The 26,008-nt window shown below is 42.2% G+C and overlaps 1 protein-coding gene across 1 annotated transcript in view; it reads right to left on the bottom strand.

Moving 5' to 3' along the window:
* PRRC2B (proline rich coiled-coil 2B) overlaps positions 1 to 26,008 on the bottom strand; it is a 3,584,159-nt gene that overhangs the window by 3,369,110 nt on the left and 189,041 nt on the right. Inside the window, exons 3-5 of the mRNA XM_044058194.1 lie at positions 9,447 to 9,466; positions 8,686 to 8,931; positions 7,858 to 8,019 (exon numbers count right to left, since the gene is read on the bottom strand). Coding sequence (XP_043914129.1) covers positions 7,858 to 8,019; positions 8,686 to 8,931; positions 9,447 to 9,466 — 428 coding nt within the window. The remainder of the gene's footprint in view (positions 1 to 7,857; positions 8,020 to 8,685; positions 8,932 to 9,446; positions 9,467 to 26,008) is intronic.

Raw genomic sequence — 26,008 nt, 5'->3', positions numbered from 1 at the left:
GGAATACAATTTGTCGGCAGGGTACAAGATGCGATTTATTTTCATTTATGGTGTACCCCAGAGAAGTTGGAATCTTTTGTACAAACACCGGATGATTCAATAGTATGCCCTGGCCTTCTGCCTGAATTAGACAATCATTCAGGTAAGAGTATTTGAATATTTCTTGGCTGCAAAATGCAATGACTGGAGCTAGGCACTTCGTGAATACTCTGGGCGCAATAGATAAGCCAAAAGGCAGTGCAGAGAACTGACAGTGCATGAAGCCTGCTTTGAATCGTAGGTATCTTCTGCAAGATTCCCCGATTGGGATGTGCAGGTTGGTTTCCTTTAAATCCAGTGTTGCCAACCAGGCATCCTTGCCTAGTATAGGAAACAATTGAAGAGTTGGCATCTTGAATTTTGGGATCTCCAAAAAAGGGTTTAGGAGAGAGAGAGAGAGAGAGAGAGATCCAGGACAGGACACCAGTTGTCATCTTTTCTGGGCACCAATTAAAGTCTTGAGACCTTGTCCCCTTTCCACTTCTGGGACAGTTTGAATAGCCCTTATACTTGAGAGAGAACTTGCTTTTGAGCCTCTGCCCACTGATTTGGGGGTAGATCTGACCAACCGTTTGGGGTTGATAAAGTGTGGAAGTGGAATCTGTACCCTTGGGAAACTATTTAAAACCCATTTGTCCTGGGTCATGAGTTCCCAGTTTTTTGCCTGCAGAGCAATCTTTCCCCCTAAAGGAGCAGTCAGTTGAGAAGGGCTTGGCAGTTTTAAAGTTAAGTCATTGAGACAGTTTACCACAGGGGGGAGTCTTACTACTCCTTGCTTTAGAAGTGGGAGCCCCCCCACTGCTTAGTCCTGTGCGTCCCTTGGGACTGAAGCCTGGGTGCCCTGCTGGTTCTGGGTTTGGACTGAAGGCCTGCAAGAGGCAGGAAAGGGCCAATGCCTACTAAATCTGGGAGGCTGTACTTGCAGGAAATCTTTTAACAGTTTGCATAGATTTAGCTTTTTCCTCCACCTTTTTAAGTACTTCTGCTTTGTTGCCAAACAGGCAGTCCTGGTTTAAGGAAGCATTCAGCAATTTAGCTTTAACATGATCTGGCAAAGATTGCTCCTTAAGCCAAGCATGCCTTCCAAGTACAGACCCGGTGACAGCAGCCCTGCAAGATGCCTCTAGTTAATCAAAACCACACTGCAAAGTATGCTTTCCAACTTGTTCAGCAGAATGTATTAAATCCTGTAAATCTTTACTTTTAGCACAGTCAGGAATAATCATTTTCTGTTTAAGCAATCCAATAATATGCTGCTGATACTTTAACATATGAAACTGGCAGTTTAAGGCCCTAATGGCCAAGGTTGCAGAAGTGTATACCTTCTTACCTCATCTACCCAGCACCCTGGAATCTCCATCAGAAGGGGTAGGATTTTTGGCAGTTGTAGCCTTCATGCCCTTGGGTTCCTGTGAAATGATCTCAGGATCCGCTGCAAGATTTTTAAAGAGGAACTTGTGAGAGTCAGGAACTCTAATATCTATCTGGTTTTCTGGGAGCAGGAGGTAAGGAGTCAGGGGCGAAGCTAGATTCCAAAAAGGCATCAACAATGTCCAATACAGGGGGGATAGCTAAAGGCCTGTGCTGGGGCAGGAATAAGAAATCCCTAAGCCTCTTTTTAGAATCAGAGTAATCCTGGCTTTCCCAGCGAAAATGCTAAGAGTATGCAAGGTTTCACCAAAAGAGAAATCCTCTGGAGGGGAAGCAGAGGGAATAGAGTCCTTTGCATCACAATCCTCAGAGGTAATAAGAGGAAACAAATTTCAGAATCCTGATCGGAAGAATCATAAGCAAATTCAGTCCTAGGTCTCAGAGGGGGAAGGTTGGCTTCCCCTGATCAAAGTAATAAGGACTTTAGCCATTCTTATTTGTTTTTTAGGCATAGAGGCCTGACCATGCGGTCTGGGTGTCTAGGCATGGACAGAGTTTTAGGCCTTGAAGAAAAACATGGCGTCAGTTTAACATGCACGTCAGTAGGCCTGAATACACCCTCGGAAGCCGGTGCTTGCACAGCAGCTCCAGACCCATCCAAGGTAGAGACATCCACAGGTTCCACAGTTGAAGCATCTCGCGGCATACAGGACTCTGAATTGGTCTCAGTAGAGGCCTGTGAATCTGAGGTAGCGGGTATCAGGGTCTGCTAAAGCGCCTCACTGAGTACTGGCGAACTAGCGACTAGCTTAGGAAAAGCATGGTCGGCAGCTGTGGCCTACACGGCCTGTCTCGGTCTTTATCTTTGCATTTTTTTGGAAAGTTAGCAGTCGGGTGGCTTACATAAGCCATACCTGGGTAATTGAACAGAGTACCAAAATATTTAGAAGTGTAAATACACAGACAACGAATAGTTCTTTGTTTAAATAAGACACAAAGCAGACAGCGAGGTATGTCGTGGTCAGGGCCTAGGCAAGGAACACAGTACGAATGAAAATCTGAGATATTCGCTTTCCACAAGAAATAAAATAATTGACTTTTACTGACATTGGTTTAGAGCAAGAAAAAGTTTCCCAAACTGGGTACTTAGCTTTAGTTTAAGACTTCGGTTCTGAAACTCGAAAACGAAAATTTCAGGAGTCTGCCGACCAGCACTTGCTAACTGCTTCTGCTACCGCACGCCAAGAAAGACTAATGTAATGGCGTCGGCTGCATGCTTTATACCCCTGACTACCTTATGTCATGGAAGATGGGACAGCAACAGACGCAAGACCCAAGACTTTGATAATCAGGCTGACTGAGGGCTACTGCAAGCAGATAGCCCAAATGTGATGACTGCAACAGTGAAACACGAAGAACATCTAGGTACGGAGAGATCTGGAAGATAGAGCCTGGAGTTCAGAAAACACCATCTAGCTGTGATATTGATCAGAAAAGCTAGAGATAGTTTTCTAAGACAAACTTTGGACCAGACCTGGCTGACAGTTCAAATGCGGGTTGGGACAGGGCCTGAAGCACAAATCATTAAATCTCTAGGGGGAGTAGAATCCTTTAAAAGGGGATCAAAGTAAAAAGGCCTCCTTGAGAAAGGCTTTACATAATTTGAAGTAGCTAAGGTAGAGTTATTTTCCCCCACATGGAAATTTGAAATGGCAGCCAACAAGACCTTGTTGTTAATGTATAAAAAAAAAAAAAAAACATCTCCTTCCTTGAAAATGGAATCAAAATTCAAGTATAGCCAATACACAGGCAGAAAAGGGGGTCCAGATTGCCATTAATTACTCAGAAAACAAACCTCTTCCATTTACTTCTCTAAATTCTTCTAGAAGTAGCTTTTTGAGAAGATAAAATATGATGGGCCAGGACTGAGAGCCTGGGCTGTTTAGCAAGCAACAGAATTGGAGAAACCATGCAGTCATTTGGAGGCCTGTCACGTCTGGATGGGGTCATTCCTGTTGAGTGAGAGGAGATTTGGATACGATATCCAGGGCAGATGTAGGAGGTGAGGTCAGAGAAAGGGGAACCAATGGGGGCAATGAGGATAACTCCGCTCTTCAACTAGCATGCTTTCTGTACAAATTTGGGAATGAGAACAACGACAGGTAAGCATAAAGAAGAACAGAGGGCCAATCATGGACTAAAGCATGTCAAAGGGATCATAGCAAATAACCTGCTGCATTTGTTGCTGATAAAGATGCAAAAAGGTCGCAACATGGTTGGCCCCATAGACAGAAAATTCTATTACTTTCAGACCGAGACCACTCAAGAGGCATCACAATGGACCTGCTTAGTTTGTCTGCAATCAGGCAGAGTTTCCCCAGAATGTGCATTGCTATTAAAAAGTGACCTTAGAGATTGCCCAATGCCACACTCTCATTGCTTCTCGACAAAGCAGGGAAGACATGTTCCTCGACGTTTGCTGATGTGCCAGGCCACTGACATGTTATCACCAGAGTATCAACGGTCTCGGATGGGAGAACATCTTTTCCAAAACACTGGTATGCGTCTTGGTCTCTTCAGGGGACCACATACTTTTGACTGTCCTTCACAAATAATGCCCCCCACTCCAGTTGGGAAGCATCCACTATCACCACAACCATGGGCAGGGGGAAAACAAAAGGACAGCCTTTGGAAAGTTCATTCAAATGAATCTAAAGATGCCTTTTGCATACCCATGTGATCTTGAGAAAATAAATACCACGGAGTTCCAATAAGTGCTCCACCACCACTGAAGTATACAGTCACAAATTCCGTTATAATACCATAAAGCAACTTGCTGAATAAATCCACAGAAAAGCGTCCCAAACAGTTCAATACGAATGGAATAAAATCAAACCGGTTTTATTGACGATAGCACTCTAAAGATGTTGGAAAACCCCAGCATCTTAAGCCAAAATGTATTAACAATTGATAACTCTGAAAAACGTGTGACAATAAAATAAAAAACGCTGTATATTGAATACTGCGGACAATAATTACAATTAGGTTAAGCGCTTTCACCCATATCGTATGGGCTTCTTCAGAACACCAATGAATTAAACTGTCCGCCTTATAAAACTGCTAAGGTGCCAAATTTGAATTGAACTATTCAAATATTTCAAGAGACAGTACATTAAAATGTCAATTCAAATACAAAACAGACCTGCCCATAACATTAATTTACTTGCATTACCTTTATAACTAAATAGTACGCTTAAAAACAAACTAAAATAAATACAATGCATCTGTAAAATGCACGCTCTATATAATATATTGTCAGCTTTTCTTTTTTTTTGTGACATCATTGCTGCTACACAAGTTAAATTGTGAAAATAAATGTTAAATTTCAAATGCTTAAGTTACCTATCACACTTCCTACGCTAAAAGAACCCCCCTTCCTATTCTATGACTCGAATGACATCTAAATTGTGCGCATAATATAAACAAAAATGCACATATATATATATATATATATATATATATATATATACACACACACACACACACACACGTGTGTATATATGTACATACACACGCATACTCGCATATATGTGATATACATATATTGAAAATACGTCAACATATCAGATTAATAAATTTAGCTGTTTAAACATAAATCAGCTAAAGAATACCAAAACCACCATATGTGCTATAATGGAAAACATTTGTAACAAAAATAGTTGTTTATAACGAGAATAAAAATGAAAACAAAAAACTGATGAAAAATAACAGTGATATTTTTCCCTGTTACTATCAAAATGGGTCTGTACAATCAAATTATATAGTGACTCAAAACCTATAAAAGTAAAATATGTGAATTATATGTGTTGTGAATTGTACACTAAGTTAAACTCAAGAATAGCTTTCATGGAAATGCTGTCGTTAAGTCCCGGAGGTGTAGTGGCACATGTAAATAACTGCCACCATACTTCACGATAGTTCAATAATTTTTTATTGCGTTTACCTCTGGCATCAAATCTAACAATATCTAATAAAGCAAATTTGAACTGGTGTTTTGGACCATTCTGTTCAATATGCTTGAATAAGGCACTTTTCTTGTCCATTTTTCTTCTGTTATATGTTCATAAATACGTTTTTTTAGGCTTCTTTCCGTTTTCCCCACATAGTAACTTAAGCACTCTTGACAAATACCAATATACACAACCATCTTAGAATTGCAATTCCCCTTAACCTTATTTTTGGTCTAAATATGTTTAAAATGATTTCTTTTTCCTCCAAAATATAACATTGGTTGCATGCTCCACATTTGGTTGTGTGCCTGTCTATATCCTTTCCTTTTTCTTCTCTGAATGTACTACCTTTTTCTAAATACCTTTTGATGTTCGCTCCCATCTTATAAACTATACCTGGTTTGTCCCCTACTATGTTCCTTACAGTCTCATCACTAGTCAAATACCAATAATGCTTTATGATTTGTATCACGTCACCTGATCTTGGGCTATATAATATTAATGCTCTTTGATGGTATCCTTCTGTATTGCCTTTTGTCTGATGTTTACCAAAAAACCCATTTGCATGTTCCACTTCATTACCTAAACCAAGGTTTATAGGTTGTGCCCCATAGGCCTAATACATATTTATCCACTTCATTCAATAACTTCTGGGGATATCCCCTCTCAAAAAACAGTGTGGATGTATCCTAACTCTTCCAATAATACTTCATACTCTGATGTCATCCTTAGGGCCCTTATACATTGGTCCTTGTATATATTCTGCTTTAACCTCTTAGGATGACAACTGCCATATGCCAAGTAATCATTGGAAAAGGTTTATTTTCTGTGAATTTTGGACTGTAATACACCTTCTTGTAAATATACTCGTGTCAAGATATGCTACACCTCCCTTGTTATAAGAATACGTAAATTTCAAAAAATCACTACTCGTGTTCACAAACTGAATGAATTCTATTAATCTATCTTCACTAGAATTCCATATAATATAAATATCGTCCAAGAATCTCACAGTGGACAATATGTTGGAAAAAATACTTTGGAAGAGGACTAGTTCTTCCCAATCAAGCATAACCAGGTTGGCGTATACTGGGGTACATGCAGCTCCCATAGCTACCCCCTGGTCTGCCTGAAATGTTCCCCTTCATAGTATATAAAATTATTGTCCAAAACTATGTCGATCAATTCCATATACAAGCTAACCTCATCCCATTCTATCCCAGCATGTTTCCTAATACTACTGCCAAAAGCTTCAAGACCTGCTGTTTTTGTAATACATGAGAAAATATCAATAACATCGATTGTTACAAACAAGTATCCATCATTCCATACTTGTGTAGGGAAATCCCTCAAAAATTCCCGAGTCTTTAACAAGGTGAGGTATGTTATTATAAGCATGTTTCAACTTAACATCTATATATTTGCCCAAGAGGAATGTTTTGGACTTACTGCCAGAGATAATAGGTCGGAAGGGTGGATCAGATATATTTTTATGGATTTTCGGAATGCCTACCATAGTAGCCATTCGAGGGCACTTAACCTTCAAAAACTTGTCTGAATATCCTACCATCTATAAACAATTCTTCTATATAGCTGTTCATTCTCCGATAAGCTATATTGATCTCATTCAACATAATTCCCAGATCCATATAAGATGCGTATCTTATTGATATACTCAGAATTGTCGTATACCACCACCCCTCCACCTTTGTCCGGTTGCATTACCCTTACTCCATCACTTTTCTGCAAATCAAGTCTCTTTCCTCTTGGGTCATGTTACAAATATTATGCAGATGTTAATGTTCTTTGTACATTTTGTATACATCTCTACACACAACTTTCTCATATATCTCTATAGTAGGGTGGTGTGCAGGCACAAATGTACTTGGTACCTTTAACCTCAAATCTCTCCTTTGCTCTACCTCATATCCACCCCTGTGTTTGTTATTGAACATAACAGCCAGATTCAATTTCCTGGTAAATTTCTTTAATTCCACTAAACAATCAACAAGATCAAAATTGGGAGTAGGGATAAACTTCATCCCTTTAGACAGGAGTGTTGTATGCGCCTGACTAATCTTAACATCAGTCATGACTGTATATATTAAAGCCATTCCAGGTGTAAGTCAACCCTGTGACTGTAATGGCCTTACTTACAGGACCTTGCATATCAATATACCTTCCCTTTACCATCTGCGATTTTCCCAGTGCCTCTGTTTGTATTTGTCTTTCTGATAAAAGTTTCTCCCTTGATGCTTGTATGGTTCTCCCTGTTGTACATGTTCCCTCCAAAAATGTGAATGGTTTGTCCCTCGTTCAATGTAAATTCCATCATTGTTCTGTTCTTTCCTATTAACTCAGATTCCTGAATGTTCTCATTCTTCCTACCCCAAAAGTATACTTTCCCTTGTTTGTAATGTTAAACATCCCTATTTACCTTTTTTTGCTTATTTTCACTTAAAGTGTGCATTAACCTCTCTGCTGTGCTGAATTGTTTATTATACATTCTCTCCCACTCTGAAAACAATGAATCAGTAGTAATTTTCATATCAAGATCTTCTGTTTCATGTATGAGTCTACCTAATTTCTCATCATTATGCTTAACAATTAATTGCATGAATTTCAATCCACATTCATCAAAAAATTGATTGAACTTGTAAATAACCCTGTCATTTAACATTAGTCCCATGGGTTGCTTAAAAAATCTCAACCCTTTGGGAACAATTTTCATTGATATGCATTTCTGCAAATACGCATTATCTTAATACTGTTAATATTTTTCAGCTTTTTCCCCAGTAAAAACAGCATACCCTTTTAATGTCCCCATAAATTCAGGCTTGTTGGGGTTAGTAACAGACTGCATATCCATATTATCCAAATTACAATCCATTTCCATAAACCTATTGAATTTATTAAAATCTATTCCATTCTAATGTTCAACCTTGCTGGATGGTAATTTGGTTTAGGTGCAGTACCCTTGTTTATGCAATTCCTGCTTCCCTACTGCAATAGAATTAATAGGAAGGATTCTTTTACGTTTTGTGCCCACCCGCTTTGTTTCTTCTTCTACATCATAAATGGAAAAATCAAATGTAAAATTGGAGCCGTTGTAATTACTATGTAGTGGCTCCGAAATATTAAAAACATGGTCAATATCTATAGGACAGTCTTTATCTGCATTTCCTTGTCCGTTAGGAATAGGAAATTTGTCAAGTAATGAATCAATGCTCTCATCTGTCCTGTGTGCATTCTATTTGTTAGATACAAATGGACATCGCTCGTCTTTCTGAATATTAGTCACTGTTTGCTGCTGTTCTATCAAATCAATCCCAATCATACTGTTAGCAAACCGTCTGTTGGTGTTAACAATACTTGTCTGCAAAAGTTCCAAAAGTCGGGCCATGTCCCCTTTTAATCTCACCATCTCCTCTTTGAGGAACTGAATGTCATTAGTCTGGTCCTCTACCACATTGGGTGTTTTGTCACCGGTATTCTCCATGGTTGAAGGCAACTAGGTAATAATCTCCAGAAAAGAAAGTGAGAAAATAAATACCACGGAGTTAAAATAAGTGCTCCAACACCACTGAAGTATACGGTCACAAATTCCGTTATAATATCATAAAGCAACTTGCTGAATAAATCCACAGAAAAGCGTCCCCAACAGTTCACCAACAAGAATGGAATAAAATCAAACCAGTTTTATTGACGATAGCACTCAAAAGATGCTGGAAAACCCCAGCATCTTAAGCCAAAATGTATTAACAATTGATAACTGTGAAAAACGTGTGACGATAAAATAAACGCTGTATATTGAATACTGCGGACAATAATTAAAATTAGGTTAAGCGCTTTCACCCATATCATATGGGCTTCTTCAGAACACCAATGAATTAAACCATCCGCCTTATAAAACTTCCAAGGCGCCAAATTTTAATTGAACTATTCAAATATTTAAAGAGACAGTACATTAAAATGTCAATTCAAATACAAAACTGAGCTGCCCATAACATTATTTACTTGTATTACCTTTATAGCTAAATAGTCCGCTTAAAAACAATCAACTAAAATAAACAATACAATGCAACTGTAAAATGCACGCTCTATACAATATATTGATTGTCAGCTATGGTATTTATTGTATTATATGGTATTATAACGGAATTTGTGACTGTATACTTCGGTGGTGTTGGAGCACTTATTGGAACTCCGTGGTATTTATTTTCTCAGTTTCTTTACTGGAGATTATTACCTAGATACCCATGTGATCTTGACTGGAGTGGTTAAAGTATGCTGAAAAACTAACTACTGGATTGACAAGGTCCACTGAAGAATGTGCATGTGAAACCTGGCCAGAGGAAACAATAGTTGTGTAAAACCTTACCATAACCACAGATGTCTCTTCCATACTGCAGTATTCTTACTGTGGGATTTCTCGACTCAGGCGAACCATCGGCTCCTATACAAAAGCTTAAGCCTGGTTGCTGTAGGTGCATGGGATGTCACACGTAGGGCCATAAACCAGGGACCTTAAATGTGATGTCTGCATGCACAGACCTCAGAACTTGAAGGCCAGACAGACAGTCTTAAGAGGAATACAGCTTCATAAAAACTAGGCTAGTAGTCCCATGTAATGCAGGGGAAAGGTGGGAGGGATTGAATACTGCAACATGGAAGAGGATATCTATGGTTATGATACGACTTTACACAAAGTACAGTTTTGTACCTACCATAAATGTAGATGTCCGATAGGTATGCATCTGCAGTCATAAAATATGGGTTGTCCTGACTCAGGCAGCCCTTCGGTCGGCCGGATTCCAAAGTCTGGATCTGGCCTCGGCTGATGTCGCACTTTCCCCGACGTCAGAACGTCTGGGGTATAAAAGCATCAGCCGACGCCATTTTCCTCAGTTTTTCTTGCCCCAGATGCCAGGTGCCCTCTAGGACGGCTAAATTTGGATAAATGCAGAAAAATTCCAAACATTTGCAAAATTATATACATGTATAAACAAACAAATACACCATAATAGATTCCCCCAGCTAGCTAAAAGAGGGGTAAGTACCCTAGGAATACCACAGAGGGGTCGGAGGGAGGGTAAACCTGACTGCAGATGCATACCTATCGGACATCTACATTTATGGTAGGTACAAAACTGTACTATGTCCTTCAAGGATGCATCTGCAGTCATAACATATGGGTAGAATACCATAGCCAAACTGGGGGAGGAGGTACTAAGAAAAGGATGGTGTAGTTAAGATCCCCTGCAGGACTGCAGTAGCAAAACCTGCTCTGGATCTGGAGTATAAAGGTAGATTGTAATGCTTGGTAAATGTATGCATGGAGCTCCAAGTAGCAGCTTCTAAAATGTCCTTGGTAGCCACCCCTCATAGGAAGGCTGTAGTGGTGGCCGTGGCCCTTGTGGAATGAGGCCTGATGTTTTCAGGAACGGTCTTCCCATGAAAGGAGTAGCAAAATCGAATGCAATTTCCTATCCATTTTGAAATTGTCTGTTTGGAAATTGCTTTTCCTTGCACCCCAGTAGCATATGCTACAAATAGTTGGTCAGTTTTTCTGCTAGTTTTTGTTCTGTCCAAGAAGTAGCGTAGTTGTCTGTGTATATCCAGGCTGTGCAAAAGTTTTTCCCCTCTATTCTGTGGATTTGGGAAGAACGTAGGCAAGTGAATAGCTTGGTTCAAGGATACCCTAGATACCACCTTTGTCATAAAAGTAGGATTGGTTCTTAGGGAAACTCTGTCCTGATGGAAAATAAGAAACGGCTGCACTGCCATTAATGCTTGTAACTCAGATACTCTTCTTGCTGAAGTTATTGCCAGAAGGAATGCAGTTTTCCAAGACAGAAACTGTAGATCCGCTGATGCTGCTGGTTCAAAAGGAGGAAGTGTTAGTTTCTCCAGCACAAAGTTGAGATCCCAAGCAGGTAGAGGGGGTCTTCTTGGAGGTTTAATATTTTTGATCCCTATCAGAAATTGTCTGAGGAGAGGGTGTGAGAAGATAGGTGGATCCACATTGTATTCTGCTGAAATTGCTGAGGCATGAATCTTAATGGAAGAATAGGACAGGCCATTGGGGAACAATTCTGCTAAGTATTCCAAGATATGTGTCATGCTTGCCACTGTGACATCTGAGCCTTTTGATGTGCTCCAAATGAGAAATCTCTTCCATTTAGCCGAGTATGTCTTCCTTGTGGAAGGCCTGCGAGCCTCCAAGATAATGACCTTCACACTCTGTGATAAAACAGTTTGATTGGGATTTAAGGAATTTTCCAGGCAGTTAGTTGCAATGTTTTCAAGTTGGGATGCATGGTCTTGAAATTGTTCTGCGTCAGAAGAAGAGGCCATAGGGGGAGAGGCCATGGTTTTGCCTGAGACATGCTTCTCAATAATGGATACCAGTGTTGGCTTGGCCAGTCTGGAGCTATCAGTATCACTCTTGGCTGTTCCTCCCTGATCTTCAGTAGAACCTTGTACATCAATGGGAGAGGTGGGAAGGCATATACATTTAGGGCTTTCCAGCTGAAAGAGAGAGTCCACCCTCCAAGCTTGTGGGTGGTATGCCCTTGAGCAGAATGTCTTCAGTTGATGGTTGAGTGGGGAGGCAAACAGATCCATCTCCGGCATTCCCCATGTCTTTGCTATGAGTTGGAAGATGTCTGGGTGCAGCACCCATTCGTGTGCATCCATGGTGGTTCTGCTTAAGCTGTCTGCCAGTGTATTTTCTTTCCCTGGCACGAATTGGGACTGCAGTTGGATTTTGAGTTTCAGGCATAGTTCCCATAGATTCATCGCCAGCCGGCATAGAGGGTAAGAGTGTGTGCCTCCCTGCTTGTTTATGTACCACATGACTGTGGTGTTGTCTGTCCTTATTAACAGGTGGCCTTGTTGGAGGAAGAGTTTGAAAGCCTCGATTGCATGCATCACTGCCAGCATTTCCTTTTGGTTTATGTGCATGCTTTGCTGTCCTTGCGGCCATAGGCCTTGGATACATTTGTCCTCCATGTGAGCTCCCCATCCTCTGTCTGAAGCGTCCGTGGTAATGGTCTGCCTTGTTTTTGGTTTGTTGAAAGGCAACCCTCTGTTGGACTGGCAGGCCTGAGCCCACCACAGAAATTCCTTTTGAAGGCATGGAATGATTGGTATCAAGGTTTCTAAACTGTGACTGTGTTGAGACCATACACTCCTTAGGTACCACTGTAATTTCCTCATATGCAGCCTGGCGTGTGGTATCAGAATTATGCAGGATGCCATGCAACCCAGGGCCTGTAGGATTTTCCTTGCAGTAAGCTGAGTTCGTTTTGTCAGAGTCATGAAGTAACCTGGAAGTTGTTTTTGTTTCTCTTCTGTGAGAAAGGCCATTTGGGTGGTTGTGTCCAGATCTGCACCCAAAAAGGTTATCCTTTGGGATGGCACTAGTCTTGACTTTTGGATGTTGACTGTGTATCCCAAGGCCTGTAGCAGGTGGATGGCATAGGCCAAGTCCTTTAGCAAATTCCCCTTGTTGTCCGCTTGTATTAGGCAGTCGTCCAGGTATGGGTAGATTTGAATTCCCTGTAGTCTGCAATGTGCAATTACTGATGCCAGGCATTTCGTGAATACTCTGGGCGCAGTAGATAAGCCAAAGGGCAATGCTGAGAATTGATCATGCTCTGATCCTGCAAGAAATTTGAGGTGTCTTCTGCAACTTGGTCGAATAGGGACGTGCAGGTATGCCTCCTTGAGATCTAGAGTCACCAGCCAAGACTCCTTGCCCAACATGGGAAGAAGTTGCTGTAGGGTCAGCATCTTGAATTTTGGCACAATGAGATAAGTATTCAGTGCGGACAGGTCGAGAATAGGCCTCCATTGATTTTCTTTTCTTGGTACAAGGAATAGTCTGGAGTAAAATCCTTGACCTTGTTCTGAACATGGTACCTTTTCTATAGCTCTCATCTGAAGCAAATTGTTGATCTGTCTTAAAGCCTCTGCCTTCTGATTTGGTGGAAGGTTTGGCATTCCGTTTCTTTTTGGCAAAGTGTGGAAGTGGAACCTGTATCCTTTGTCTATTATTTGCAGTGTCCATGTGTCCCTTGTAATGTAATGCCAGTTTTTTGAGAATAAAGCCAGTTTTCCGCCCAAGGGTGCTTCCAGTTGTTCCCTGGTAGGCGGAATTAGAGTTAAGTCATTGAGCCTGTCCTGGTGTAGTTGTTGCACTACTCCTCTGGTTGGCAGGCTGCCACTGACGGCCTCTGTAAGAGCACTTCGATTGACCTCTGCCTCTAGGGCGCCTGTTCCTGCCCCTCTGGGCTCTGTCCGAGTCTGGAAAGGACCAATTCTTAGTAGGCCAGTTTCTGCTGAATCTTTGTGGTTGTACTTGCAGGAAATCTTTAACTGTTTGCACAGATTTTGCCTTTTCTTCAACCTTTTTTAAGATCGCCTGAGCAGAGGAGCCAAATAAATTTTGTTTCTCCATTGGAGCATCCAGGAGTTTAGCTTTAACATGGTCTGGCAAAGATTGTTCCTTCAGCCAGGCATGCCTACGAATAACTGCCCCAGTCATAGCTGATCTAAATGAAGCCTCCAGTGCATCATAGCCACATTTTAAGAAATGATTACTAACCTGTTGCGAATTGTGTACCAAATCCTGAAGGGATTTACGGTCAAGGGGTTCAGGAGAAGAAAGTTTCTTATTTAGTTCATCTAACAAATACTCTTGGTACCGTATCATATGAAATTGACAATTTAATGCCCTGACAGAAAGAGTTGCAGAAGTATATACCTTCTTTCCCCATCTCTCTAAAGCTCTAGACTCTCTTTCAGAGGGTAGAGGATTTTTGGCAGTGGCGGCCGCAACCCCTTTAGGGCCCTGAGAAATAGTTTCTGGGTCTGCAGAATGGGCTTTATACAGATGGAAATGAGAATCCGGAACCCTGTAGTATCTATCAGGTTTGGCAGGGGATGGAGGCAGAGTATCAGGGGCTGTACTGATATCATTGTACACATCATCAATTACATTCAGAACAGGAGGTATTGCTAAAGGGCCTATGTTGAGGCAAATGCAAAAAGGTCCTTAATCTTTTTCTAGAATCAGAGAAATCCTGGCCTTGCCATTGAAAATGCTCTCTCATGAAGTGTAGAGTCTCACCAAAGGAAAACTCTTCAGGAGGGGAGGCCGAAGGGATAGATTCCTCAGCATCTGAATCCTCATAAGGCGAATAAGCCTCCTCCTGGTGGTCTGACAACTCAAACCCATCCGTGGAATCATTTGAAGAGTGTGGGTCAGAGGGATCAGTCCTGGGCCTTTTGTCCGGAGGAGGGTGAGAGGCTCTGTCTGGGTGAGGTTGTGAACCTCTAAAGAAATAAGGTCCTCTGCAAGGCTGAGGATCTGAGAACTAGAGGAAGGCCTCTGGGAGGTAGTTTTGGTAGGCAAAGGTTTAGATTGTTTGGCAGCTTTAGCCCTAGAAAAAGCCTTAATGGACATGGAAGCAGGGGGCCTAGCTGCCCCACGTGCAGGAGTAGAAATGTCCAATGGTATGGTGTCAGACATTTCCTGAACACTGGTTTCGGTAGGAAGTTCGGTAGCCGACTCAGCAGGGGCCTCCCGGGCCTCAGTGGTAGGACGAACGGGTTCGGAAGTAGGAATCAACGAGGTTTCGGCCGAAACAGAGACACTCGCGGTAGGCCTTGCCATGGTTTCAGCCGAAACCGCGGGCCGCAAGTATCGGTCCTTTTCCTTCCGTTTTTTCACCAGATGCAAAGTCGGAGTCTGACGGCATTTTATAAGCAAAACTGGCCCCAAAAAATTCCTCTGCAAACTCCGACCGACGTCTAAGGGTTCGTTGGTTGAAGGAAGCACAGGCTGAACAGGCCGATGCGTCGTGGTCTGGGCCTAAGCAAGGAAGGCAGTAGGAATGGAAATCCTTATGAGGTATTTGTTTCCCACAAGTTAAACAATTATTTACTTTGTCTGACATCGGCTGAGGCAAGAAAGAGTCCCCAACGGGGTACTTAGCTTTTTTCGAAGTCTTCGGTAGCTGAATTCACTGGATCTGACCGACCGGCACTTGCGAACAGCTTCTGCTTCGGGCACCGCGTGGCAAGAAAGACTGAGGAAAATGGCGTCGGCTGATGCTTTTATACCCCAGACGCTCTGGCGTCGGCTGATGCTTTTATACCCCAGACGCTCTGAAGTCGGGGAAAGTGCGACATCAGCCGAGGCCAGACCCAGACTTTGGAATCCGGCCGACCGAAGGGCTGCCTGAGGCAGGACAACCCATATGTTATGACTGCAGATGCATCCTTAAAGGACATCTATTCTATGTCCTTCTATTCCTACGTTGCAGTAGTCTTACTGTGAGAGAGTACCACAGCTAGAGGTAGGGGGTGGCAGTAGAGGTGGAAAATTTGAGAAACCTGTGCAGGATTGTCCTAGCAAAGCCTGCCCTGGCTCTGGAGATTTGACCAAGTTTGTAGTGCTTGTGAAGGTGTGGATAGTGGATCAGATGGCAGCTTCTAAAATGGAAGCTGTGTCCAGCCCTTTGAGGAAGGCTTTGGAAATAGCCATACCTCTGGTGGAATGAACGCTCACCCCCTGGGGTAAAGGTTTGCCGTGGTGCAAGTAGCAGAAATAATTGGATTTTCTGATCCATCCCAAAACAGTTTGGAAACTGCCTTGCCCATAGCCGTGCGGTGGAAGAAGACAAAGTTGTTCAGACTTTCTGAAGAGTTTAGTTTTGTCTAGGCAGAATCTAAGTTGTCCGGGCACATCTAGGGAATGGAAAAACCTCTCACTCTTGTTAGTTGGAGAGGGGAAGAAGGTAGGCAGGTGAATAGATTGATGTAAAGATGGTATGTTTACCACTTTAGGAATGAAGGAAGGGTTCGTGTGCAAGGTCACCCTGTCCTTGTGGAAGACGGTGCAGGGGGGGGGGGCAGCCATGAGTGCCTGTAACTGACATTTCTAGCAGAAGTGATGGAGACCAACAGTACAATTTTTCATGTACAGAGTTGTAAACTAGCATTGCTAGCCATTTCAAGGGGGCTAAAAGTACAGTTGTGTACACCTACCATGAATGTAGATGTTACAGTGTCTTCACTGTTGCAGTCATGACTGTAGGGTTCTCCCCTGCCGGCAGGCAGTCCTCGGTCGGCTAGAATCCCAAAGTCTGGGTTTGGCGTCGGCTGTTCAACCATGCTCCCTGACGTCAGAATGCCAGGAGTACAAAGCTGACAGCAGACGCCATGTTCTCCAGTTTTTCTTGCCCCAGATGTCAGGAGTCCCAAAATGAGTAAGGTCCCATATCCTTTGCAAATACACCTCAGAAGAATGGTGAAAAAAGGAACCATACAAAAGTAAAAAAATAAGAGGGGACAGGAGGGAGGGAGAAGTACAGTTTTGTACCTACCATAAATGTAGATGTCCGATAGACATGCAACTGCAGTCATAACATGTGGGTTGTCCTGCCTCAGGCAGCCCTCGGTCGGCCGGATTCCAAAGTCTGGGTCCGACGTCGGCTGATGTCGCATTTCTCTCCGACGTCAGAGCGGCTGGAGTACATAAGCATCAGCCGACGCCATTTTCTTCAGTGTTTCTTGCCCCAGATGCCAGGTGCCCTCCAAGGAATGCTGTAATCAAATTGGAAGACAAAAACAGGATTCCAAACAAATAAATGAGCAATAAAACAAATACACCATAACAGATATCCCCAGCTAAGAGTAACAGGGATAGGAGTGGACCCTAGGCATAGAGGGGTATGGAGGGAGGGAAAATCCGACTGCAGTTGCATGTCTATCGGACATCTACATTTATGGTAGGTACAAAACTGTACTATGTCCCTTCAAGAATGCAACTGCAGTCATAACGTGGGTAGAATACCATAGCTTAGCTGGGGGAGGAGGTATGCTCTAGGAAAGAGATGGTGTGGCAATCAAACCCTGCAGGACTGCCGAAGCAAAGCCTGCTCTGGATCTGGAGTATAGAGGGAGATTGTAGTGTTTGGAGAATGTATGCACGGAGCTCCATGTAGCAGCTTCTAGAATGTCCTTGGTAGGCACCCCTCTTAAGAATGCTGTAGAGGTGGCTGTAGCTCTGGTGGAATGTGGTCTGACATTGGCTGGAACAGTCTTTCCATGAAAGGAATAACAGAATCTGATGCAATGTCCAATCCATTTAGAAATAGTCTGTTCTGAAATTGCTTTTCCTTGGACTGCAGGGGCGTAAGCTACAAACAGTTGTTCAGACTTCCTACTGGCCTTGGTTCTGTCCAGGTAGTATCGAAGTTGTCTGTGAAAGTCCAAGGTATGCAACAGTCTTTCCCCCTTATTCTCAGGATTAGGGAAGAAAGCAGGCAGATGAATGGCTTGATTTAAAGAAACCCTAGATACCACCTTTGGCATAAAAGTAGGGTTGGTCCTTAATGAAACCCTGTCTCTATGAAAAATAATAAAGGGTGGTATTGCCATTAGGGCCTGTAGCTCCGAAACTCTTCTTGCTGAGGTAATTGCCAACAGGAAAGCTGTCTTCCATGAGAGAAATTGCAAGTCAACTGAAGCTGCTGGCTCAAATGGAGGTAGAGTCAGTTTTTCTAAGACAAAATTGAGGTCCCAGGCTGGCACTGGGGCCTTTCTTGGTGGCTTAATGTTCTCGATTCCCCTGAGGAATTGTCTTAGTAAGGGGTGAGAGAAAACAGGAGGATCAGTGTTGTATCTAGCTGAAATAGCAGATGCATGTATCTTTATGGAAGAATAGGAGAGGCCGTTCTTTAACATATCTGCCAAATATTCCAAGATGACTGGGATGTTCAACAATGATGCATCATGTCCCTTGCTGGTATTCCAATTGCTGAATCTTTTCCACTTTGCTAAGTAAACCTTTCTGGTGGATGGTCTTCGAGCCTCTGTTAGTATCCGCTGAACTTCCTTGGAGAGAGATAAGCTGAAGTTATTTATGGGATCTCCCAGGCTGTTACCTGCAGTGTCTGAAGATTTGGATGCAGTGTTTCGAAATTGTGTTGAGTCAAAAGTAGAGGCCACTGGGGGAGGGCCCACCTCCTGGTGTGACATATGCTCCGTAGTAGTGGGTACCAGTGTTGTCTTGGCCAATCCGGAGCTATTACGATTCCCTTGGGCTTCTCTGCTTTGATCTTTAGTAGTACTGAGGTCATCAGTGGCAGAGGTGGGAATGCATAGATTGCTAGGGAGTTCCAGTTGAGCGAGAGGGCATCTATTTTCCAAGCTTTTGGATGGTATGTCCTTGTGCAAAATTTTGGTAGAAGATGGTTAAGGTGAGAGGCAAATAGGTCCACTTCTGGCTTGCCCCATGTTGAAGTGAGTTGTCTGAAGGCCCTCGATGTAACCTCCACTCGTGTGGATCTGTGAAATTCCTGCTTAGGCTGTCCGCCAACATTGTCTTTTCCTGGAACAAACTGGGATTGTAACTGGATGTTTAGGCTCAGTGATTTCTCCCAAAGCTGCATTGCCAGTCTGCAAAGGGGGTAAGAGTGGGTGCCCCCCTGCTTGTTTATGTACCACATCACAGTGGTGTTGTCTGTCCGTATCATTAAATGGCCTTGCTGGAGTTGGTGTTGAAAAACCTCGATGGCATGCATTACTGCCAGCATTTCCTTTTGGTTTATATGCAGATGTGTTTCCTTTGGAGGCCATTGTCCTTGTATACACCTGCCTTCCATGTGCGCCCCCCATCCAAGGTCTGAGGCGTCTGTAGTCATGGTCTGTGTTATCTGTGTTTTTTTGAATGACATACCTGTGTTTTCCTGGCTCACCGAGGCCCACCATAGGAATTCCTTTTGTAGGCATGGAATGAGTGGTATGATGGTCTCCAAGTTGTTGCTGTGTTGAGACCAAATGCTTTTTAGGTACCATTGAAGCTTTCTCATGTGTAGTTTTGCTAATGGAACCAGTAGAATGCAGGATGCCATGTAACCCAGGGCCTGTAGGAATCTCCTTGCAGTTATCTGGGTGAGTTTTGCTAAACCTTTGAAGTAATGAGTTAACTTCTCTTGCTTGTCTTCTGTCAGGTAAGCCATCTGAGAGGCTGCGTCTAGTTTGGCTCCTAAGAAGATTATTTGCTGGGATGGCTGCAGTCTTGACTTTTGGAAGTTGACTGTGTATCCCAGAGCGTGAAGTAATCGTATGACATAATCCAGGTTTTTTGTCAACATCAATTTGTCGTCCACTTGTATGAGGCAGTCGTCCAGGTATGGGTAAATTTGTATACCCTGGAGCCTGCAATGAGCAATTACTGAAGCCAGGCATTTTGTAAATACTCTGAGCGCAGTAGATAAGCCAAATGGCAATGCTGAGAATTGATAATGCTCTGGCCCTGCAAGAAATCTGAGGTATCTTCTGCAGCTGTGTCTGATAGGGACATGCAGATATGCCTCCTTGAGGTCCAGAGTAATCAGCCACGACTCCTTGCCCAGCATGGGAAGGAGTTGCTGTAGAGTCAGCATTTTGAACTTTGGTACTATGAGAAAGGTGTTTAATGCGGACAAGTCCAGTACTGGTCTCCACTGAGATTCTTTTCTTGGAACAAGGAAGAGTCTTGAGTAAAACCCCTGGTCTTGTTCTTGTTGTGGAACTCTTTCTATTGCTTTCATTCGAGTCAGCAGATTGATTTGCTTGATAGCCTCTGCCCTCTGATTTTGTGGTAGGTTTGGCATGCCTTGTTTTCTTGGTAAGGTATGAAAATGAAACCTGTACCCTCGGTCTATAATGTCCAAAATCCATTTGTCCTTAGTCAGTCTGTGCCAGTTTTCTGCAAACAGAGATAATTTTCCACCCAAGGGAGCTTCTAGTTGTTCCCTGGTAGGCGGTATTAGAGGAAAGTCATTGAGTTTGTGGTTGTTGGGCAGGTGGAACCCCTGCGTCACTTCTTTGGTTTCCTGGCTGCCATTGTCGTCCCCTGTAAGGGCCTCTGTATTGGCCTCTTCCTCGGCCACGTCTGTTCTTACCCCTTTGAAACTTTTCTGGATTAGGAAAGGACCAGTTTTTTGAGGGCCAATTCCTACTGAATCTGGGGGGTTGAACCTGGAGGAAATCTTTCACAGTCTGAACTGATTTTGCTTTTTCTTCGACGGTCTTTAAAACATCCTTAGCATTTGCACCAAAAAGCTTGCTCTTTTCCAAAGGTGCATCCAGAAGTTTTGCTTTTACATGATCTGGTAGAGGTTGATCTTTTAACCAAATCCTGTCTACGAATCACTGCCCCTGTCATAGCTGCCCTACATGAAGCTTATTTGATGACTTCGGTATCGTAGAATACAAGAGCTGACCGACCGGCACTTGCGAACCGCTTCTGCTTCGGGCACGGCGCGGCAAGAAAGACTGAAGAAAATGGCGTCGGCTGATGCTTATGTACTCCAGCCGCTCTGACTGAGAGAAATGCGACATCAGCCGACGTCGGACCCAGACTTTGGAATCCGGACGAGGGCTGCCTGAGGCAGGACAACCCACATGTTATGACTGCAGTTGCATTCTTGAAGGACATCCCAGACTGCAACAGTGAAGACATTCGAACATCTACATTCATGGTAGGTGTGCACAACTGTACTATGTTCATCGTGTTTCACTGTTGCAGTCATGACTGTAGGGTAGAATCCCAAAGCAGAATGAAAGGGAGGTGGTCATAAAGTAGAAGGGGCGGCTAAAAGGCCCTGCAAGACTGCAGAAGCAAAGCCTGCCCTAGACTTGGAGTAGAGAGGTAGATTGTAGTGCTTTGAAAAAGTATGCACTGAACTCCAAGTTGCAGCTTCCAAAATGTCTTTGGTAGGAACTCCCCTGAGGAAGGCAGCTGAAGTGGCAGCAGCTCTGGTGGAATGAGTCCGTATACTCTCTGGGATTTGCTTTCCATGGTGTGAATAACAAAATCTAATTCCATGAGCAATCCATTTAGAAATGGTCTGTTTTGAAATGGCTTTACCTTGGGAACTTGAAGCATAAGAAACAAACAATTGCTCTGATTTTCTGATGTCCTTGGTTCTGTCCAGGTAAAAACGTTGTCTGTGTACATCCAAGGAATGCAAGATCCTTTCCCCTTTATTTTGAGGAGTGGGGAAAAAAGTTGGCAAGTGGATAGTTTGATTTAAAGCCACTTTGGAAACCACCTTAGGCATGAATGTAGGATTAGTCCTTAAAGACACCCTGTCTTGATAAAAAATAATATTAGGTTCCACAGCCATAAGAGCTTGCAACTCTGAAACTCTCCTGGCAGAGGTCAGAGCTAACAGGATGGTGGTTTTCCAAGATAAAAACTTGATGTCAGAAGAGGCAGCAGGCTCAAAAGGAGGTAAGGTGAGTTTTTCCAAAACATAGTTGAGGATCCCAAGCAGGAATGGGAGGAGATCTAGGAGGTCTTAGCTCCTCTGAGAAACTGTCTCATGAGCTGGTGGGAAAAGACTGGAAGGTCTGTATTATAATGAGCGGAAATAGCAGAGGCATGTATCTTAATAGAAGAGAAAGAGACCCTTATGTAAGAGATCTGTCAGGTAAAGTAAAATTTATTTATTTATTTTATTTTACATTTGTTGACCGGGCTAGTCTAGCTGGATATATGTCCATTTTCAGTAGAGGCCTGGGGAGAAAAGCTCCACTAGTTGTAACAAGTATCATCATAAAAAGGCATTAAAATGTTACATTAGAAACATTAGTTATACCAAGTTAAACAGATAATATAAATTGAACATTTTTTTTTTTTTTTTTTTTTTTTTTTTTTTGTGCAGTGAAAGTTAACAAGGGAAAGGGTGAAGGAAAAAAATAGGTTAATCTGGATTAGTGCAGGAGCAAAGCCAATGTTTGAGATAAATTTTCAGTTGTCTTTTAAACAGTAGGAAAGAGGTCAAAGATGTGATATCAGAGGGTAGTTTATTCCATATTTTTCCACAGAGTTGGAGAATAGACAGTCGCCTGCATAATTGTTGGGTTTGGTAATATTAATCTGAAGTTTATTTGAAAACGTAGTTTCAGGTTATTGTATGGTGAAATAATGCTAGAAAGTATTGGTGTGTTGGCTGGCTGATACAGAATCTTATAAGCTATTAAGAGCTGTTGAAGTACAAGTTGGTTAGGAAGTTCAATCCAGCCTAGTTCTTTTAAGTTTAAGCAGTGATGAGTTTGAAAAAGAGATCCTACTGCGAATCGAGCTATATTGTAATAGGATGTTGCTAGTTTTTTAATGTTGTTTTTGGAAAGATTAGTGTAAATGGGGGAAGCATAGAGAAGAGTAGAGATTAGGTGAGATCTAGCTATGGTGGACCTTGCTGTAGGTGTTAGGAAAGGTTTGATTCTGTAAAGGGATCATATTTTTTTTAACTAATTTTATTGTGTTGTTGATGTAAGGGTCAAAGTTGATGTTATTATCAATAGTTATTCCTAATAGTTTTGTGGTCAAGTCAGGAGAAATGAGAGTACCGTCAGAGGAGGTAAGAGTAAAATATGGTGGAGTAGATTTATGAATAGATGAAAAAAGTAACAGTTTTTTTTTTTGGGGGGGGGGTTAAGGAGTAGACAGCGGTGAGAGAACCAATGTTCTACAGAGTTAAAAGCTTTTTGAGTAAGAGACTGGAGTTCTGTTTGAGAGGTAGCAGTACTGATTATAGTAGAGTCGTCTGCGTATTGTATGCAGGTAGTATATGGGATAGCAGATTGTAGGTCGTTAATAAAGATTGAAAATAGAAGAGGGCCTAGGATAGAGCCTTGAGGTACACCTAAAGAGATATGTAGAAGATTTGAAAGTGAAATTTTCCAGAGTACTGCCTGCTGACAATTTTCTAGGTAAGATGCAAACCAAGATAAGGCAAGATAGTTGAGAGCAAGAGATTTTAGTATGTGTAGTAGAAGTTTAGGATTCACCATATCAAAAGCTTTGGATAGGTCGATGAAGACTGAGGATGATAGATAGTTGTTGTTACGGTTAGTGTTGATGGAGTTAAAGGAGAGTAAAGCAGTAGTCATACTGTGTGAAGGTCTGAAACCATGCTGACAGAAAGTAGGGTGTTATTGAGAAGGTGATTAAGTATTTGTTTGTGAATACATTTTTCCATGATTTTAGCGATTGGTGAAAGGAGTGCTATTGGTCGAAAATTAGAAAGATCATTGGACTTTCCCCCTTTATGTAGTGGGATGATATGAGATATCTTCCAGATAGAGGGGAAAATTCCTTCCTTTATAGATCTGTTAATCAGGATGGAAATAGGGTAGGCTAAGACTTTAGCTCCTACCTGCAGGAATTCTGCAAGCAGTTTGCCTGCAGAGGGAGTGGTAGGTTTTAACTTTTGGAGCAGTGATGAAATAAAGGAAGTAGAAACAGGTTGTAAGTGGAGGGTGGGAGGTGGATTTGATGTAGGTGGAAGTAGGTTAGAGGTATCAGGAGATAGATTACTAGCAAGAGTTTGGATAATATTTGTGAAGAACGAGTTGAAGTCATTCGCTATTTGTGTAGGGTTCTCTGGGTTAGAGTCCTGGGGGTTAGGGTGTAATAGAATGACCAGGAGATAGTAGATTATTAATACTGGCCCAGAATTTTTTAGGTTCCTTATTGGTGGTTTGTTGCAACTGAAGGTAATAGTTCTTTTTGTCTGTCAGGATAGCTCTTTTTGTGCTGTTTCTTAGCTCTCAAAAGTTTTGGTGATCAGTTAGATTTTTAGTGGTACGCCATTTTGCCCAAGATTTGTTTCCAAGAATGATTCTATGCCTAGTATTATTAGTTAGCCAGGGTGCTACTTGTGTTTTGGTTCTGATGGTTCGACTTGGGGCATGTTGGTCCAGAATAGATAAGAATGTGGAGATGAAGTAATCTACTGCTTCATTCAGGGGGAGATATTTTAGTGGGGACCAATTACATTGTTTTAGTTCAGCTTGATAATGTTCAGAGTTAGAATGCTTTTTTGTTCGTAGTGTTCTATAAGTGGCAGGTAAAGTTAGATTGGTTTTGTGTCTAATGACATAAGTTAATGAATGGTCACTTAGATCATCTGGAAGGGTACCAGGCTGGTAGGTTTGTTGGGAGGTATTAATCAGTATCCAGTCTAAGATGGATTCGTGGTTGTTGGATTTATTAGTTCTGGGAGGACAGTTAATGAGTTGTGTGAAGCCATATAGGTTTATGTGGGAGGTGGGGTTTATACTATTGCAGGAATTCCAATCAATATTAAAGTCACCTAGGACTAGTGTTTCTTGGGGGAGGTTGTTCGACAGCAAGCTAAGGATACATTCTAGAGTGTTAGTGTTATTTCCTGGGGGGAGATGTATACAAAATGATATTAATAGCTTTACTAGGGTTGATGTGAAATTTGGAGCCGATTACTTCTGCATTATTGTCTAGAGGAAGATTCAGATTTATTATACTAATTTGAAGTTGTGCTTTGTAGAGAATTGCTACGCCTCCTCCCTTTTTGGTTTTGCGGTCCAGTCTAAAGATATTATACCCGGGAGGGGTAATTTCATTATCTTTAATGGTAGGTTTTAGCCATGTTTCTGATAAACATAGGATATCAAATTGGTAAACATCTAAAAGGGCATGGAGTTGAGAAATTTTGTTACAAATGCTTCGTACATTAAGATGAGCTATTGTGAGAGAATTGGTATAAGTGATAGATGATATAGAAGAAGCTTTATCAAGTTATTTGAAGCTACTGGTATTTGTGTAATGTGGGCCAGGGTTAGGGTGAATATCCCCATCCAATCAAAATAATGTTAGGAAGAAAAGGATCAGAATCCTGAGCCTGCATCCAGGAACAAAATCTTTTCCATTTTCCTGCATAAGATTTTCTAGTGCTAGGATGTCTGGCTTCTAAAATGACATCCATAACCTGCTTGGGTAGGAGAGAATGAATCAAAAACCCTGGATTAACCAGGCCGCCAGGCTGAGAATTCTGACATGGGAGTGTAGAACCTGACCCTAATGTTGGGACAGTAGGTTCGGAGTCTGTGGTAAAACCCAAGGGGGCTCTAGACATAGGTTTTTCAGAGTAGGGTACCAAAACTGTCAAGGCCAATTTGGGGCCAGCAAGATCATCTTGGGCTTGTCCTGTTTGATCTTTAATAATACCCGTGGAAGAAGAGGAAGAGGCGGAAAGACATATCCCAGAGAGGTTTCTCCAACTGAATGATAGGGCATCCACTTTCCAAGCTTGTTCGTGGAAAGTCCTGGTGCAAAAATTCTGTAGTTGATGATTGAGATGGGATGCAAACAGGTCTAATGTGAGGACATCCCCAGACTGCTGTTATCATCCTGAATATTTCGGTGTCCAGCATCCACTCGTGTGGATCTGAAAGGTTTCTGCTCAGACTGTCTGCCAGGAAGTTTTGCTTCCCTGGTAGAAACTGAGCTTGAAGGTCCAGATTGCAAGCTAGAGCGGTGTTCCATAGATCCATGACTAGTCTACAAAGGGGGTAGGAATAAGATCACCCTTGCTTGTTTATGTACCACATAACTGTGGTGTTGTCTGTCCGTATCAGTAGTTGTCCTGCTTGTAGAAGATTCCTGAAGGCCAATTGAGCTTTCTGAACAGCTAACATTTCCTTTAAATTGATATGCAGGTGCTTCTGATCCCTTGTCCAAAGGCCCTGCAGACAGTTTG

The sequence above is a fragment of the Protopterus annectens genome, chromosome 16.part0 (assembly GCF_019279795.1).
Source record: "Protopterus annectens isolate FY-2018-M chromosome 16.part0, PAN1.0, whole genome shotgun sequence".
NCBI lineage: Eukaryota > Metazoa > Chordata > Ceratodontiformes > Protopteridae > Protopterus > Protopterus annectens.
Note: the sequence above shows the minus strand (reverse complement) of the source record. Positions and strands in the feature narration are given on the sequence as shown.